Source organism: Rhea pennata, chromosome 15, assembly GCF_028389875.1.
Source record: "Rhea pennata isolate bPtePen1 chromosome 15, bPtePen1.pri, whole genome shotgun sequence".
Taxonomy (NCBI): Eukaryota; Metazoa; Chordata; class Aves; order Rheiformes; family Rheidae; genus Rhea; species Rhea pennata.
The window spans coordinates 19,892,104-19,911,999 of NC_084677.1; the positions used below are offsets into that span (position 1 = coordinate 19,892,104).

Genomic DNA, 19,896 nt, shown 5'->3' on the forward strand with positions numbered 1-19,896 from the left:
AATCTTGACAAGTGAACTTCAAATCTTGCAGCAGTACCTATCCCCTGTCTCTCTGGGAATCTAAACAGTCCGTCAAAAGCTAGATACTGCTTTACTGCCTCCACGCTTGTCTTTCTGCTATTGGCAGCAGCTTAAAGCTAAGTTCAGCAGCTCTGATGTTTCCTCTGCTGTGATCACGGGAAGAAACGCTTGATGACCTTTCTTTAATAACAATGAGGGGGAGAAAATGGCTTCACAGCTGTGGAGTTTATCATCAGTGTGAAAAGCATGTAACATTTGATTTGTGGAACTTTTTAAACCCCAGCTTGTGTGGTGTTTTACGCTTTAGTCTCTTTGAAGCCCTATTTGTGTGGAACAAATACTGTAACTTTCATCCCACCATTCATGTGTGTATCTCAAACTTTTATCATTTTGTGTGAAAGTTTGGGGAATAACGCACTCTTACAGTAATGTTTCTGGTCTTCCCTCAGTGACTTCTTCAGAATGAACTGACATTCCCCCCCCCTTTTCTCACTCCTTTGTGAAGGCCATGGGGAATTTTACTATTCCCCCAGACTGATTTTCCCTTGAGGCCCTAGCTGCAGATAATGCTGTCTGTTAAATTTCATTCATTGGTATTTTTCCACTGACTGAAGCTGCAAGTCCAGTGCAGTCCCAAAGACACTTTCTGGTGATGCGAGAAAGGGCATCTGATTCTGAAAAATAAAGAAAGGCTAGGTTCTGACATATTTCCCTGACACCCTTTGCAAAGAGAGGGTGGCTGGGGTGGCTAGCAAGCTCTTAAAATAATAAACACCTGTTTGTGGCACTTACGTGTCTGTTTTTTACTGCCTTAAAAAAATTCTTTTGAAACAGAAAAAAAGAGCAGACTTAAGTTCTGCTGTCAAGAATTAGCAAAGAATGTCCCTCCTGTATAATAACTTCTATTACTTAAGGCATCTGCCTTCAAATTGTTGGTCCAAGATTGTTCTCTTCTATTTGTGCCATGATTGCAAGAATGAAAAAAAAATTACTCATTGTTGACTTTCAGAAAGAGTAGATTCCTCAGACCAAACTTGAACTGGCCACAGTGACTCTCATAAGATCCAAGCCTTGTTAGTGCAAATTCTAAGGCGACTATGTAGCTGGAAAAGCTCTGTCTCATAAAGAATACAGTCCTATTTCTGCATATCATCCCAGATACTGATACGCAGTACCTGAAATATCACTACACTGGCAGTGGATAGTTAAAGGTTTTTCTGAGGGTGCTATCCTAATCTCCACGTGCTTCAGTAATGTCCTTGAGATAGACCATGATGTGAGACTGCTGCTTTTCCATCAGTTGCAAGCTCCTACAATAGTTGTAGGCTGCTGAGAAAATAAAGTTAAGCTGGGGGAGGCTTGCTTGTTGAGTTTGTAACTTTCATGCAACTGGACAGAAACTATGATGCTCACTGTTGCAAAGAATTAGAATGATGTAGGAACATAGATTCCGGTTTTAAAGTGCTTCTTTGACTTTCTGTCAATAGGCCAAATGGCAAAAATTAATCATGCTTTTCTCTGATATGCCTTTGAAAGACAAAAGAGCGATTATTTCTCTTTTGAGATGTTCAGAAGGCACTCTAATATTTCTTTTTAAGGGTGGTATGACTACTTGCATTCATTTATAAAATATTGAAGGGATATGTGGTTGGGTCAAGGAAAGAAAGCTAATGAAGTTTTATAAGATAGTGTGAATCAAAAAGCACTTTTCCTGCATGAGTATGATGATTGACTGGACTTGATCTGGGCAAGTAGGTATCCAATGAGATGGTATTTAGGGAAAGTGAGAGTAAATTTTAGGTAAGTCCATCAGTTTCTGTTTTCCCCAACTGTTCTTTGCATACTCATCCCGTTAGAAAAACAGCAGGGGACTAGTGACATTCTCTTTGCAATCCTTAGTGTTTCCTTTTACATATCTCTTTTGCATGTGGCTGGAGTGCACTTCCGTACATGGTGGTAGTTATTACAAGTTTTTTTCCTTTCTCTTTTGTGTGTCAATTCCCTGTTTTCTTACTTTATATTATAGTGGAAATATTTGCCGAAGTATTTGATCATATAGTAAAAAGGCATGGAGTTGTGGTAAATCAAATGCTAGGTACAACCCCCCCCCCCACCCATCGTTAGAAACAATCCTCAGCTATGATATCTCCAATGAAGACAGATGTCTACATGTCTTGTGTTCCCATCCTTTTTATTACTATAGCTTGTACTTTTGTGCACTCTATCAAAACACCTCACTTTGTGTAATACAAAAACACTCATATTTGAATTTTAAATATAGTTTATTATTACCCTTTCAGCAATGCAGTAGTGGCTAGAGATGGAAAAAAAATCTTGCAGTATCTGTAGAGTCAATTAAGAATTGATGAAATCTCATTTTCAGTCCTGACTTTCTTACTATGATGTGCTGTATGCGTAGATTATGAGGAGAGAATGTAATAAACTGTAATTGGTACTAAAATAAACATTTTTTGTTAACTCATTATTTGCCTCTATAAAACCAAAAATCTAAATCTCCTTAATGTACTACACAACTGAAGAGTCAAATATCTGAAATGTTTAATAGTTTAATGAAGTAGCCTTTGGGAAACTGAGAAGTAATATTCAGTTACCTTGACCTGATTTTTTTTGGTATGAAAATTAGCGATTAATTGGTTACAGTTTATCTTTAAGTTAATAATAAACTTTCTCAAAGGCTGTTATTCAAGTTAAATAGCAGAAGCCCCAGATTCTCTTCACATTGTTTTATGGATTAAGTCAGATGGTTTTAGACTGAGAGGAAAAAAAACAACAACAACAAAAAAAACGTAATTATGATGTCTTTGTTACCTTTCCAGTCAGGAGTTCTAAAAATATTGTCTTTAAACCTGAGTGTTGTAGAGATTCTGGAAAATAAAATGTAGAAGACCTTAAAACATTGGAATTTGAATCTTGGATCTATCTCCCACCAACTTCTGATGGAGCAAGTAAATGAGTATCACTATGGCAGTTCGCATTCATTAGTAATCACAAATACATAATAGTGAATTATATTATTTTTTACCTAGCCTTTCTTTATGTTTATATTTTTTCTTACCAAAAAAGATTTTTTTTGTGTGTGTATGTGTGATGTTTCCATGTAATAGGTGCTGTGTTTGGTATTAGGTATGTAATTGTTAAATTCACACAGCTAAATATGAAATCTGTGTGTAATTTGTTGGGGATTCCTTCAACAGAGGACACCATGAATGTAGTCATACCGCAAACTGGCTGTCAGTCAAAGCCAGGCGCTCACCTGTTTTCAGCAGACAGCATAGGAATTGCAAATGAATGGAGCAGCAGTCTTAACTCCACAAACAGCATTACAAATAACAGTGGGCAGTCTGGAAATGTAAGTGTAAATAATTCTGGAAAAGTTACTAATAATGATCACTGTGCCAATATATAATTGTTTATTTTGTTTCTCAAACATGTTTTTTTTTCTTTCTGTGTGCTTAAACAAAAGAGAAAAAATATCACAGCTACAGTAAATGTCAGACAGTAATACTTAACTGGTTCTAAAACCTAATGGAATGTCTTCCCTGGTTGCCAGATTTCATTATGTATTACTTATGTTTCTTTCCTCATTTTTTTGTCTTTAGATGCAGTATGTTGAATGCTACAATAAGGAACATCGTATGATTACACTAAAGGGTTCTGTTAATCAAATACATAATCACAGGACAGCGTGAATTTACATGTCTGTTTTTTCTTTAGGAAAGATTTCATTCATGAAAGATGCTGCCTGATTCCAGCTCTCTTCTTTATCCTAACTTTTTAACATTAGGAATGAGTTTAAGTCCCACTCTAACATACTTTATTCTTAAAGCTTCTTACAATGATACAGTATGTGCAGTTTGGTAGCAGATAGGTGATTCAATGTAAGAGTAATATAGTCTATATCAGCAAAATTTATCAACCAAGGTTGTGGGAGAAGAAGGAAAAAGATATACTCTAGAGCTTTCTTAATCTTTCCTTCAATATCAGTTGGAATAGATCCATTTGGTAGGTAGGTAATATATATTCTGTGTGTACTACAAAATAATATATTAAGATAGTTACATCTCTATTGTTTTCTGCTGACTTGAGTTTTTCTTACCTCATTTGCAGTGCAGAGTCATAACTACATATATATTTGTTCACAGACTTTTCAGTTCTAGATTTCTAGCAGTGTTTGTCTATATTGTTTGATTAGAAACCAAATAAAAGGTCATATTTAAAATTACATTTTAAAAGAATTGCCAATAAATAGTGCAGGTGTTAAAACTCTTGCATTTCTTTCATGTAGCTACATATTGCTATGCTGCAGATCAAGAGTATGGATACTGGTGTGCCCACATTTTATCTTCAGTCCCTAACACAGACATCTGCTGGCTATAAAGTTCTGAGAAAAGGTCTGCCCTTTTATTTTAGGAAGCTACTCTTGTTGCTCTGGGGTCCAGCTGGTTATTTTGTTCAATGTCACATACTTCTGAAGCTTTCAGGAGAGGTGAACAAAAGCATCTGTTCTCCCAGCAGCTTTTTTGCCTGTCATTAATGACTTAGGGACAGTTGAAAACACTTGCTGTCCTAATAGACCTTTCAACCACAGTGAATCTGCTTCCATATAGAGGCATTTTTCTGAGAGAATCATTGGGAGTCTGAGTAATATTTTGTCCACTTTCCATTCTGTACTCAGTGAGACTTTGCTTGTGCTACTGTTCAAGTATGAAAGTGCAAAAGTTGCTTCTACTTTTTCCTGTACTTTCTACTTAATAGTTTTATTGCAAGTGGCCATCTTTTCCTGATTTCTAACAAAATGTTCTTCCTCTCTTTTGGTTGATTACTTATGTGCTGAATTGTCCGGTGCACTTACATTATTTGTTTTCTGAATATTAAGTTCTTGATTTCTCGTTAGCAATTTTGTTTCCTGTTTTTCCATGTTTAATTCTTGAGCTCTGTTGCTTGCTTCCATTCACCATCGTGATCTGCTGTCACCTGCTTTATTTTAGTATTTAAGTACTCTGTCTCTCTCTTCTCCCTTCTCCCATTTTCACTCTCCCAGCAATATGTTTTCCTTCTTGGTTTGTGTTTTTTTCCTTTGTTACAATAAGCTTTCTGTGCCCTCTTTAATTCTCATTCTCATCACTGTCAGATACTGGCTCTGAGTTAACGTAATTTTAGTAGTTTTTCTAGTGCTGAAACTAGTCTTTCTTTTTCACAATTCTTTTGTTTCTTCAAAACAAAATCTCCCTATTCATCTTCTAAAACTTCTTTCATATGTCATATTATAGTACACTGTGGGCGAATCTTACTTTTTGTTTGCTTCTACAGGAAAAGGATGACTTAGTTATAGTCCAAATCTTGGGCTTGAGAGATCAGTTCTCTGCTTGATCATAAATTCCGCTGACCAGGAGCCGGTTGCTTAACTATCTGTTGCTTAGGTCCTCAGTTCTCTGTAAGGAAGAGAATTAGAAGAATGAGTCCATTAAATCTGGGTGATCCAGATTGAAGGAGGCTGTATAACTTTTTAAATAGATTTTTAATTTGCCAGTACTGTGTTCTTACGTGTTCATCTAAGTTGCCTTGTTGTCTGTTGGATTGTCATCAGTCATTCCTCTGCTTTATCTTTCCATAACATTTCAGTGGGGAAATAATCTACTCCTAAGCCTTTTTGGTAAGTGAGAGTTCAATTTCTAAAGAGAGCTGCTACTTTTCTGTTTCTCTACCTCCATGTTCAGCTTTCTGGTTCGAAGCATTCACCTTTGATAGCACTGTTTTTCCTCATCTGTCTTTGCAGTTCCCTTCCATTTATATGCTACTATTTTAACTTTTTATTATTCGTTGCCAAATGCATCATCCAAATGTACTTGACCTCTACAACGTAGTTTATTCAGTGTGATACAGTATTTCCCTTGAGTGTCATTTTTCATATCAATTAACATTACTTGTTTCTTTATACTTGCCACTGTCTCTTCGCTTTCTCACTGTTGTGTTGCCCCAGCATTTCGTTATTGTTGCCACCTCTCCACGCTTAATCACATTCTCATTACTCCATGCATGTCCTTCCATGAATCTTCAACTATTTGATCTTTCATCATTCAATCCCCTTTACTCAGACACCTTTGCTAAAATAATACATTTCTGGCTTGCTGTTTTTTTGCATGCCATGCATATGCTTCGTTCTTAGCCATAAGTTTCTGCCTCACCTAAATTTCATCTCTTTGTTTCAACTATTCTCATTTATATTCTGCAAGTTTATTGCATCTTAACATACCCTTATTTGGATATCTTCATCTTCTCCCATGTTTTTTTTTCTCAGAATGCCATTAGACTTGGATTAACTGGCTTTTCTCAGTGTATACAACCACAACCACAGTGGTTCTTTCTCAAGCTGCTTCACTTTCCGTTTATTATCCCAATGCCAAACGTATACTCTTTTGAGCAGCTTTTTAGCCAAAAAAAGTCATGAATTTATCAAGATCTCCTTAGAGCATGCTTAACTCAAACTTTAGGATTGTACTGCTGATCATCTACACACATCGTTTCTCTTTGTTACTGAGTACCTTACAGTATACCTAAGTTAGGTGACGATACAGAGCAGAGGCCTAACTGCGTGATACAATTTTGTCTATAAACATTGTGCAAGTTTGTGGAACCACAAGATTAATAGGGAAAGTTGTTTACTTCTTTTGGAGATGAAAGAAGATACATCAAAGATTAATTGTCTTTATAAATGATGGGATATTTATATTATCCTTCTAGATTAAGGCCAGAAATCAGTTTTCTTTGAAGAGTAAAAGGAGAGAAATGTTGACCATGATGTCATTATGCCTAGAGCCCATGATGTATTTAAAAGAATTAATATTTGCATATCATATACATTGATTACAGTGAATGAAGATAGGATAAACAGCACCATCTTTGTTTTATCAAGTTTATCAAGGATGTTTAAGTGCCTGATCACATGTTTGAATTCCCATAGTTAACAAGTCAGTACCTGCCAGCTCAGTGGTGATGAACACTGTGCCTTCTTAGCCCATCCTGATTGTGGAATGTTAACATTCTGCTGCCTTCATGAAGCCTGAAGTAGTCTGTTTTACATCATAACTAAGATGGATTGAGCAAGTGCACATGATCAGGTACCCCTCTCAGTTGGTAGGTGATAGTTCATTCGATTGTGATACTGCAGTTGAATTTGATTACATGTGCACATAGTCCAAATCTGAACAATGATGATGATTTTTTTTTCCTTTAATGTTGGAGTGTTCTCATATAATGTGGGGTGTAGGAAGGAAAAGAAATTATGTGAATTCGAAGGAAGTTTTGCATCTTAATTAAAAATGCCTATATGCTTCCTCTTCCTGTCATCTTCCTGCTGCAAATGTAGATGATGTAGAAGGACATTTTTTAAAGCCACAGAATATAACACAAATCAGCAAATTCATGAAGCAGCCATTTTCATGGGAAATACTATATATATTGTAGTTCTGTTTCTTTGTAGAAGTTCAACTGTATACAAAGGCCTAGAGTAGGCAGGAATGAAGGGGAAGAATGTTTTGTATGCTTGTTTTCTAAGCAGTTTAGGTCCAGTGAAGAATATTGAGAAATAATCTAATGCTTTGTAAGAATCTAAGAGGTGAAATTCTGTGTGGTTACATTTAGGAGCATGTGACCCTTGTTAGGGCAAGCTTGGCATCTATGGAATAGTGGTGTTTCACAAATGTTCAGACGACCTATTGTCACCTTGAGCAAAAACACTAAGGTGAAAAAGAAATTATTTTGTAACTGCTGTGAAAGTGAGAGAGAGTATGAAATCTATCTGGCTGCAGTGTTTAGTTGAGCTTCACACTGAGTAAGAGTATATGTTACCATTTCTTCGTTGTTTTTTGTATTGTTGAAGTTTTCACTGGATATTTTAAAAAGTTATCTATTTCAATACCCAACCCAGCAGCTGAGCCTCTGTAAAGTACAGAATGTCAGTAAGTACCCATTTTTAGTTAAGGTAGACTAAATTCTTAGGATTTGAATTGTGTCCTTCCCAGGTAAGCTTATGTCTTTGATTAGCTAGAACAGCAGATTTATGTCTTTAAGGGGGACACATCCCTGAAAAGTACTTAATCTATTGAGCCTTGTTATCCCCCACTCAGAAAATCAAATGCCATGGATCTCAAGTTATATTTGTAGAGAAATTTACAAAGATCTTGTTGAAGATCTTGCCTCCAGAGTTGAGGCAACTGTATTAATTCTAGCTTTCTGTTATTTGAGCTTCTGTCTTAATAAAGAAGAAAAAAACTAAAAAAAAAAAAAAAAAAACAAACCCCAAATCAAGACTAGTAATTGGCAATTTCCTAGCATCAATAGTGCCGATGAGGACATTGCCATTCATACCAGCACTGATACCAAAATATAAATTCTACAAAATCAAAGAGCAAGAGTTAAGCTTTGATAGTTTCCTTTCCTCTCTCTTGCACTCTTTTTCTCACACTGTTACTGCACGTGTTTTTACATTAGTACTGAGATTTGGCCTAGTATTAGCCGTAACCAGAAAGTCCGTGCTAATACGGAATGTGTGTTCACTTACTGCTTTGGCACCAGTACTGCATTAAGTTGTATGGCTGCTTCTAGTGGTATATATCTTGACATTTCTCAAATGTTCTTTGCATCTTACTCATTGCAAAGAACAAGAAAGGTAAAAGATACAGGAGCTAATGGGTATTCTGAAGCAAGCCGTAAGGAATGAATTAATGGTTTAGAAAAATTATTTCTGGTCAAATGAGTGGCAGTGTAATCTATCGTACTGATTCTGTGGAGTCCACCTAACCTTGAGCCCTAGAGAAGATGATTCTTCTAAGCTTGGACAAAGAGGAAGAGGGCCGTAATCAGCGTTGACATTTAGGGCCAGAGTGTCTTCACTGGATCTGGAGGAGTTTCACAGAGAGAAAAGAGATGGTCCTCAAAACCCTCCATTTGCTTTCTCTGCCTCAAGAATTATTTTGATTGATGACCATACATAGTGATGAGGATCAGGTATTCTCCCTAAATATCATCTTGTCTTGCCACTGTTGATAGCAGTATACTACCCTGGATGGGCCAAGAGGGAATTTCTTATGTTCTCATTATAGGATATAAATGTATGGCATAAGGGCAGAGAAGAAGATAAAAAGGACTGTTAAATATTTTAGATGTTATATGTCTGTTTGCTTTGGGGAAAAAAAATGACTAGTGTTTCACAAGTGAGCTGAATCAAGTCAGGTGTTGAAAATACTGCCTGAAAGGGCTGAGGCAGAGATGGAGTTTATACCTTTAGTGACTTTTTTATTAAAGCTTTTATATGTTGTGAAATGTATATAGTACTAGTAGCACAACCTATGTAAGAGGATTGTTTATTTACTTATTCTAATCTATTTATTTATTTTGGAGTGAAACTTCATATGGTTCGCATATTGTATGAAATGAAGATGACATATTGACTCTGTGATAACAGAACTTTAAGCATTCCACAATTCTAAATAATGACTTTCAACCAAAAATGTGATCTTTTGTGTAGTTGCCTTGTAGGTTCAGCCTAGGTTTGAAATTCAGATTTTTTTTCTTGCTTGTTTATTTTAACCTACTGTAGATATTTTGTGAGTTAAATTATTTTCCTACTTTATTCATGTGAGTGCTTTGTGTTTTCTTTGCAAGTTGAGTTGCACGGCATTTGTGGATAATACATAATCCACGTACAGAAACTAACTTTTCTGCAGGTTACCTCTATCTGCATTCATCCTGTGGACTGTTTGTAGGATGAAAATAAAACCCTAAACGTTCCTGTGATCCGATTATGCTCACTGTAGCTTTGGGAGTAGAGTGATCTTTTTTTCAGAGCAGAAAAACAAAAATATTGTAAGCTCTTAGTGCTTACAGGTGTATGTATGTTTATGCCACCACTAGTAGCTACTGTAACCAGGATGATGATGTGAGGGGCATCTTATGAAAATGATTTATGTACCTGTTACCCATGTGATCTTGACCAGTAGCTATGTAACTCGTCCATTACTTCTGGCTGAACAGGAAGACAGCATCATCACCTTGCTCTGTTGTATATAGGTGGCCCTCTGGCACAAGTAATCTGTTCTGGCCATATCTCCTTCTTACATGTCTTCTGAGTGAAAATTCATCTTTCCTTATGATCTCCTACCCCTTTGCCACTGAAAACACACACTGAGTGCACTGTACATTCTCATTAGGTCCAGTCACATGCAAATATGATACAAATTTTCCTGCGTTGATAAAATCATCTATGTTGCTTGCCTAGCTGAAGGAATGAACATAGATTATATATCTGAGAGACATTCTGTGCCAATTAGGAGTAGGATGGAGAACTCAAAACATCTTTGAGTCAGTAGCTTACCTAAATGGGTGCCTTAGCTCTGGTGTTAGTTTACCTTCACAGTCTAGGGATTTTAACTTACGCATATATCTGCTATGGTAAGCAGCCTTGCGCTACCAGGAGTATGTTTTTACACATACTTACAAGATGTAACTATATTATGCATAAGTTTTCAAAATCTTTTGGTATTGAACTGAATACCTTACCATGTTTTTATTCTCAAAAATCTATTTTTTTTGACTTAAGAATGATACTTTTCTCTGTAGTGAGTCCTCTCTCTTTTTAAAATTTCTCTCTAAAATGAACAAAACATTTCAATATTTTAAAGCTGAAAATGTAGAAACTTAATAAGGCCAGTATTTACAGTAAATGGTAACAGAACAAGAAAGGTTGCGTACTGTAACTTGTTTGTGGTCAAAACATGAATTCTTCAGCCTGTGACTTCAGTAGTTTTGTCTGAATAAATCTTAACTATCAATTTCATTATTTTTGCTGTGGTGTCTGCTCCTCTTCTATCAGCTTTTAGGGTATATGTACATTTCAGACTTGTGTAGAGAAGCTGTCTTTGATCTGAGAGGGAGCTTAACTACAGAACTCCACATAGACAAAGTTATTGACGGGAGATTTTCTGTAGGGATCGGTGCGAGTGGATACATAGGTAGTAGTTTGCAGGGGTGGAGGTTTTAGCTTTTTGAGGATAGGTGGGTAGGGTTCTGTCCAAGGTTAGGACCTCATATAGGCTGATATCTGTCCTCTACCAGATATATAGGAGTTTGAATGAAGTTCCTGCTGCTCTAGAGGGACGCGATGAAATAGTATTATTCTGGGGAGAGAGATGTCTCTTGTTAAAATTCTAATTTGTTTGAAATACTTTAACATTCTTTGGAGCGTAGAGTAAAATTAAATACCAGAGTTAACCATTAGTTGATAATTTAGCAGTAAGCTGTATAACTTGTTCAGTTGATCTGATTCACCAATTATTTTATATTTATACAAACCGGAACAACCTTAACAGAGTTTTACCATAGTTTTACTCTGCTATTGTGTAGTAAATTCACTAGTCCAGTTTCCTGAGAGCGGAAAGAATCACATTCAGATCTTGTTCTGAATCAAGCAAAGAGGGGTTTGAAATGTATGTCTCATCACTGAGTGTCCTCACCACTGGGCTTTTAGGCATAAATGTAGGATACAACTATTTTCATACTGCTTTTATATATCTAGTTATAAATCTAGTTTAATAAATTTAAATGCTTTATTAAAAAAAAGTAGAAAAGAGTAATATCCACTGTCCTACTAGAATATATTATTGTAGGAAGCTTGCACTTGGATTCATAAACAATTTCAGGTTAGTCAAAACTGTACTTTTAGCAATAAATTCTCCAAACTTCCTTACATTGTACCTTCAGTTTAAGTGTTTTATTTCAGAAGTTTAGAACTTTCTGGAAAATGTACATGGGAACTAAAATTTATAAAGTGAGTGATGTTTTTAAATATTAAAATATTAAATTGTTAATTAGTAAACATCTGTATTTAAGAATCTCAACATGATTTGCACTGAGCAATTTGAGATGCTTTTTACCAAGCTTTTACTTGTCTTTTTAACCTTTTTGGCTTGCTCTGGATGAGATCTTTAAAAGGATGACTTGCATAAAACGATAGATTGAGAAATACATAAACGAATGGAAATGAAGATTGTCAGAGAGCAAATATCCCTTATTGTAAATATTCATTAAGTACAGTAATTTCTGCCAGTGTGTCATTTTGTGTGTGGTGACCAAACAAGACTATTCTGGTGTGTTCACATGCGCTTCTGTTTGAAGTCTGTGGAATTATAATAGTTCCAGTCTGCTTTTTTCATCAGCTACTTTCTAAAAAATAGTACCAAAAAATATGTGGTTAAAACAAAATTAAGTGTTTTATCAATGTATAAGAAGATTGGAATTAATTGATAATTTCAACTAATGTTCCAAAGGGAGAATATAGCTATAAACATAAAAAAAATTATGAAGTAGAGTGTATTAGACACTGTTTTCTGTCTCTACAGATTTCGTGTTCTTCAAGTCCAACTGTAACATCAAGTTCTGGTAGCAGTAGTTCTTTATCACCTCTTGGACCCCTTTGTAGACAGAGGTCAATAGCAAATGGTGTTTTATGTTCTGAGTCTAGCACATCAGGTGTTTCTTCACCAGCGTCTAGCTATCCAAAAGCACCAGGCTTTGAACGAGAAGATCAGGTATGTGAATAATAATGAGTACTAGAAATATAAATACAAAATCAAGATAAATTAGATTCTGCAGAAAATGTTCTCTGCCTCATGTATTTTCACTGATTCTTGATTATTTAAAATGCAGAGTTTGGAACCTCTTCTGTAGTAAGCTAAACTGTTTCAAGTTATTTTACAGTCGTCTCAGGCTAAGAAACCCATGCAAACAGTCACTGCAGTTCTGCTGACATGCAGTAGATTGTAACCTTGCAGAAACGTTTTGATTGTCTTTTGCAGCCCATCTTGTCAAGAATAGAGCAAGATAACAATGGAAAAAATAATAACTAGACTTGGTAGGATTCAGTTTTATTTTTTGTTTAAAGTTGACAGGTAAAAGTTGCATTCATTTCTGAGTAATGACACTATTTACCAGTTCCAATCTTTGATTAATTTCAGTCTGTTTCTTTTCCTACCTGAAGAGAGGGAAAGAGAGAGATGCACGCCTTCAGGAGCTGTTAAAAAAAAAAAAAAAAAAAAAAAAAAAAAAAAAAGGAGCTCTGATCACACATTTAAATAAGCTGCAGCCAAGAAATTCATTCTTTTTGCTAAACTATATCCAAACTGATTTCTATAACCTGAGATGCACAGAGAAGTGCAGAGGTGACAGACAGAAGAAGAAGGAAAAGAAGGAGAGAGCTTTTCATAAATATTGACTTGTATCTGATGGCAAGATCATCACTAGAGTAAAAATCTCCAGGCAGGATCGCTTTCTCACATGTAGGTGTTCGGCCATGCTCCAAGTTAGAGAGCTGGCTATTCTGACAGGTAGGGTTTCCCTGACCCCCAGCGTAGGGATCAACTGATCAGTGATCAGATGTCATAGGAGCAAGGCAGTTACAGTATCAAAGGGCTGCTTTCTGGACCTGAGGCAGCAATAATTCAGAAATGGTGTAACCATTGGTGAAGATCTGTTTTACAGTTTTGGTCCCAGTGTTTAATGTACTGTTACAAAGAATGTGTCTCAACACTTACGCATGTAAGTGAAGTAATCACAACCATCTCTCCTTTTGCATGTAGATTTACCCAATGATCATTAAAATTTAATTCTCTGTATGACTGAAGTGAAGTAAATGAAGTCAGCCTGTTTAAGGCATCAGTACAGTGATGACACTGCCCATGCACCAACCAATTATGTATTTTAGAGCAACCACTCATTAAGTTCATATGTTACAGAGATTCTTCTCATTCCAGGCAAAGCAGCGAAGCTTCCCCACTGAGAGTCAGCAGAAAATTAATGAACAAGACAAAAAGCAGGTATTGCCAAAAGCTAAACATTGTAAATATTTTGCCCTTTTGGTAATTTCCTAACGCAACATCAATGTTATGTGACACTTGATAATATGATTAGTCCAAGGAAAATATACAATGGTTGTACACTGCAAGGAGTGGGCAGGGATGAGAATATGAGATAGTTTGATGATACTGTTCATTGTAGCAATTGGATTAAGTAGATTTGGAGATAGATTAACAAAATTTTAGGAATGCCAGAAGGAAGATCACGATGTAGTTGTTTCAGCATGTGATGATCAAGACTACGAAAAGAGAAAAAGCTACAGGGAAGAGGGCATAGCTTAGAGTTGTCATGAAGCTAAATCCTTAGAGAATAGGGGTCACTGTATATGCATAGGAGGCTAAAACTCTGCCAGCTTTTGCTCTGCTAGAACAAAGAATAAACCTGATGTTTCATTAAGGAAATGGTCAGCTGCCCAGGAGGACATTCATGCAGCCACACAGGAGTATAAAATCTAAAGTGGAGGAATATTTTAAATTTAAAAAGCAGAAAGAGTAGTAAATAAAAATGCAGCAGAGTAAATAAAAATGAAGAAAAACAGATAGCTAAAAGCAGAGCCCATGAGTTCCATAGAGGAGAGTGATAGAACACTAACTACTTTAGAAGTGTATATATGGGATTTTTTCCTACGCATCTATAGATTAGTGAGAGGGGCAGTCAGGGGAACTCTGACTGTCATTTAGTTCATGGTGGTTTTCCATAGAAAGTTATTTTTAATGTGATTTTCTACTATTATTAATGTTTGCAACAGAGTAAACAAGGTCTGTTTAACATCTCTGTCGATGATCTAGCAGAGGCATCAGTTTTTCAGATGACATCAATTTTGGAGAGGACAAGTCAGTGCATTCGAGGGCAGGGCTGCACTTCAGAGGGAGGTAGACAGGCTGAAGGAATGGATCTACAAGATCCTTGTGAAATTCGGCAGGGTCAAGTGCAAAGTCCTGCACCTGGGAAAGGAGAATCCCTTGCAGCAATACAAGCTGAGGACTGACTGGCTGGAGAGCAGCTCTGCAGAAAAGGACCTGAGTGTCTTAATACACAGCATGTTGAACCTGAGCCAACAGTGTGCCCTGCAGCGAAGAAGGCGAAACAGTATCCTAGGCTGTATTAAAAGGAGCATAGCGAGTAGGTCAAGCCTGTTTACAGTGGTGCATGGTGGCTGAACAAGAGAAAACAAGCATAAGTTGAAATGAGAAGTTGAGACTAGATACAAGGAAAAGCTTTTTTCACTATGGGGTCAGTCAGGGCATGGTCATCTGGTGTGTTTGTGCAGTCTCCATCCTTGTAGGTTTTCAAGATCAGGCTGGCTAAAGCCCTGAGTAATATGGTCTGACTTCATAATTTACCTAGCTCTGAGCAGGAAATTGGACTAGATGACCTCCTGAGGTTCTCCTGACTTCCAGTCTGAATTTTCCTATTATCCTGTAATCCTAAGAGTGCTCAGCAAGTTCTTCTAATTCTCTCCTTTTAAAAAATATTATTGAATCTCCGTTGAAATAGTGTAGAATATTTGACAGTCTGCTACGTAATTATAAAACTATTGACTTTTTTTTTAATAACTTTTATCTCCTGCCTGGTTTCTGGAATGATGGTTTTTATTTTGTCTCTCTGTTCTGTTTAGATATCCCCCAGAATGGAGTTTGGAAGTTACAGATAGGGTCATTCTTGGTCTGTCAAAAGAGAAAGAAACTAATCCTTTTAAACTGCATAAGTGCAACTCAGTGAAAACAGGATGGGGCAAGAAGCTCTATTACTACTTGTAATTATGTTAGGGAGGAAGAGGCTAAATAGTCCAGTAGGTGCAAGTGTTTATGCTGTGGAGAAAGAGTACTAGTTAAAGAACCTCGTTGTGTTTGTGTGTATGTTTGAAGAACAGGCAGTTTCATAATTTCTTCATCACCCTGTCACTAATAAGCCTCAGCTTAATATAGGGCAGGCCAAAAGGACGTATTTTGGATCCAAAAAACCTGAATCACCTCTCTTATTCCTATTGACTTTGATATCATGTTTCTTCAATGACAAGGATTATGGTCAGGAATATACCCTAAGAGTTCTATGCCTTGTCTTTACTTCATTTTGCTGTGTTATTATACTACTGTTCTCTATGGTCTAATAAGTACCTCCAGTTCTGAGATACGACTTTTTTTTTTTCTTTTTTCATCTCAAACATTTATGAAAACAGAAAGGAGCAAGGGAAAGGGAGTTGTTGTGCTTTTCCCTGAATGGCCTAATTACAGATGGAGGCCGTAATATTAGAAATGTTTAAAATTAGGTGGTTAAAATAATAGAAAATTTATAACAAGAAACAACATTATCTTAATTGAGAGATTCAGTGGCTAGAACCTAAAAGATTACCTAAAATACTGGGTGTTACATCTGCACCTTAGAAATAATATCCAGGCCACAGGAACAGCCCATTTGTTGTATTGAAATATTAGAGAATGTACATTGTGAATTCAGTGTAAATAATGGAACAAAATTTGAAAAAGCATGTCATAGAATCATAGAAAGTTGAGCTTGAAAGGGACCTCCAGAGGTCCTCCAGAGGTTTGTAGTCCTTTTCCCCACCCCTTCTCAGAGCAGGGCCAGTTAGAGCAGGTTGCTCAGGACCTTGTCCCATAATGTTTTGAGTATCTTCAAGCACGGAAGCTCTACAGCCTCTCTGGGCAACCTTTTCCAGTATTTGACCATTCTAACAGTAAAAAAAACAATTTTATTTAAGAGGAATTTTCTTATTTCAATAAATTATCTGTTGTCTCTTGTCCTGTCACTGGGTGCCACTGAGGAGAGTCAGATTCCATTATATCAGGACTTAATAAAATTTCTGTTTTTGTAATTTCATTTAATATTGGTTCCCGAGAGTCTGAAATCTTCCTTTGCATCACTGGATGTGGGGAGGGGAGGGGAATTAAGTAGTTTATTTCAGTTCTTTATTTTTCTATTAATTTAGCTGTTAAAATTAGTAGTTTTGGTCCTAACTGTGGCTGCGGAAATAAGAGGTTGTGCTTCAGAGAAAACTGCACAAAAATTCAACAAAAGCTCCGTTCTGTTGCATGTTACATATGCAATAGATCTGCTCTACTTCTCCCAGAAATTTTTGTGAAAGCAATTAGTGTAACATGGTGTGTTTCATGCATATCCTGAAAAGCAAGAGGTGTGTTGTTGGGAGGGAAGAGGCAGTGGAGAGAAATTGCTTGGTGTTGCTGAAAGAGTGTTCTCTCCTTGGACATGCAGATGATTAATTCTTCTTAAACTAGCTAGATAACAAGATTTGTAATTGCACGTGCTAATCTTGCAGAGTTTTTTAGAAGTTGTCTGTTCATTCATTGTTCCAAAGTCATGCTGTAAAACACAGTGCACATGTTTCACAGTGAGGGTGGCCAGGCATCAGAACAAAGGCTCAGAGAGGTGGTGGAATCGTCATCAACGTTCAGAACTTGACCAGACAAACTCTTGTGCTAACTTTTGGTACAGACAGACATGTTGAGACTATTTTTCTGGTTGAAAGAAAAATTGTTCATTATCATGGTCATTATCAGCTTCTATCTAGTTTTGAAATAGAAACTTTCTGTAGTATCAGTAGAAATCAGGAGAGTGTATCAGTAGATGCTGCACAATCACTGCTCACCACAGAGAAGGCAATGAGACGAGTCTGGACTAACTCAGTCTCAGTTAAATGTTTTTATTAGCTACAAGATTGGAGGGAATAAATAAAGATTAAAAAAAATTACTGGAGATTCTGCACAAAATCTCTGTAGACTTATTTCCAATTTTCAGTGCTACATGATTACATTTTGTTTGTAATTATTTCATTTTTTGCAACTTAAATTTTTAATTATTATAAAAAATATTATACTAGAAAGAAAAATCACAGGTACAAGTCATTACATAATGCAGTTACGTTTAGGTTAAATAGGAAAATTTAGGGATCACATAAAGAATATAAATTGCATATAAATGTATAATGAAAGGGTACAACTCCTTATTTAAGTATATTCCTTTTGAAAAGGATCATCATTTGTTTGTTGTCTATTTGTACATATCTGTGTGCAAGAATATGTATAAAAGCACGTGTATATTTTATTTATTTGTTTGTTTTAACAGAACCAGCTCAGTGTTTTCTCAGTGGTTAACCAACTTGCTTCAAGTATAACTTCCAGTTTGGCCTCCAGTGTTGGGTCAGATAGTTCATCTCCTACTATACTCTCTACTGTCAATGCTAAAGCTCTCCCATTCTATCCTGGCAGTAACACAGTTGAATCAGTTATAGGTAAGTCTGAACATCTAATCTCTGATTGTACATGGGTTTTTGCATTTTTCAAGTTTTTTTAATTTCATAATAGGTTCAGAAATGCTTATTGGTAAATACAGTAATGCTTTACGTATTTACTTTATTGTACGTAATTTAAAGCAATATCTGAAATTTAATTTAAATGTACATTTCATATCTCCCCCTGACCCCCCAAAATAGTATTTTTCACGAGGTCTCCAATGTGAGGATAGGAATTAGTGAGTGGGCCATTTACAGTGAAATTTTGGCATTGGTAGTGGATAGTGATTTTAAGAAAGTATAAAACTTCCATAATGTAACTCCTTGTGCTCCCAGGAGTAGAAGTAATGTCTGGTCAACTCCTATTGGTGGGCTAATGAGATTTGACTTTATTATATGTTACAGATCTGACAAAGTTCCCATGAAAATGGGAGATTTTTCTTTGGCTGATTGCATGTTTTCCAGTCTGAATATTTGTCTGTTCCAGGACAAAATCTTTTCTTTGCAGTACGTGAACTGGATCTGAAAGGACACAATGAGGAGCTAGGCTTTTTATGCGGAAAATGTAAAGGGAGATAAATACTTCAGTAATAATTAGATACTGATTTTCTAGCCAAGTTCTTAACAGCACAGGGAATAACTTCCAAAGTCACTGAATCTAGTTAGCAGTAGGCAGTGACTTCAGTTCATCCTATTCTATTTATTTTATCACGGGGTAATGGAGACAATTAGCTGGTATTCAAGTGTTTATAAATAACTACATTCTCATTCCATACATTCCTATACATGACAATTGGTTGAAGAATTTCTGTTGTCAGCAGCATTTATAGAGAGATACAGACATTATTTCCATTTTTTTTAGAATAAAAATGTTTTATCCATAGCCAGATGATTATCTTACAAAGACAATTACAGACAGGTTGTCAAATACAGTGAAAATTACTCAGAATCTATTATATGTCTATTATCTTGGATAAAGCTTATAGTTCATGGTTTGGATAGTCCATATGTCATTTGTCCTCAGCTTCTGAAAAGCATAGGTGCTTTGCTGCAGATCCATCAGGCAGAATGTAATATTTCACTGTATGCATTCCTGATGTTGCTGGCAAAACTACTGCATCAGCCCAACACTTCTGAAAGTATCTGCCTCACTGTATGAAGCCATTTGGCAGTAAGTAATCACGTGACACAGATTGCAAAGCTGAACTTTTGGTATATAAAGATAATGGCTTTAAAATATACATTTGCCCTCTCTTCATTTGATGGAACTTAAGGATATTGCTTTCCAGGAGGTTCGGACTCTTTCTGTTGGTGAGTAAATGTGACAAGTATTCTAAAGTGTTCAACGAGTTATCCCAGTTAGCCCAGGAATATAGCAATAGATGATTCTTTTTTCATTTGCTGAAAAGTAGCAAGAGAAGGGAAGAGGACACTGAGACAGCTTGAAATCCTAGCACTTAAGATGGTTTTGCAGAATGAAATGTACACATCAATATATAAGAATTCTGTGTAATCAGAAATGCATAGTGGTTATGTGGCCTCACATTAACAATTACTGTGTACTTACTTTGACACAGAATCACCTCAGGCTGAACAAAGGGTGTCACATGTTCATCTCCTCCTGGCAAGGAATTTGTTAGTCTTTGAATGCCTGCATCTAACATCTGATACTGCTGTTG

At 36.2% G+C, this 19,896-nt stretch overlaps 1 protein-coding gene across 9 annotated transcripts in view; it reads left to right on the forward strand.

Annotated features, from left to right (window-relative positions):
- UNKL (unk like zinc finger) overlaps nucleotides 1–19,896 on the forward strand; it is a 63,126-nt gene that overhangs the window by 20,175 nt on the left and 23,055 nt on the right. For 6 of the 9 annotated variants that reach the window (XM_062588760.1, XM_062588762.1, XM_062588764.1 and 3 more), the window contains 4 exons: nucleotides 3,237–3,391; nucleotides 12,438–12,626; nucleotides 13,848–13,910; nucleotides 18,052–18,217. In XM_062588760.1, coding sequence (XP_062444744.1) covers nucleotides 3,237–3,391; nucleotides 12,438–12,626; nucleotides 13,848–13,910; nucleotides 18,052–18,217 — 573 coding nt within the window. The remainder of the gene's footprint in view (nucleotides 1–3,236; nucleotides 3,392–12,437; nucleotides 12,627–13,847; nucleotides 13,911–18,051; nucleotides 18,218–19,896) is intronic. The other 3 variants (XM_062588763.1, XM_062588768.1, XM_062588767.1) reach the window with 2 other exon arrangements.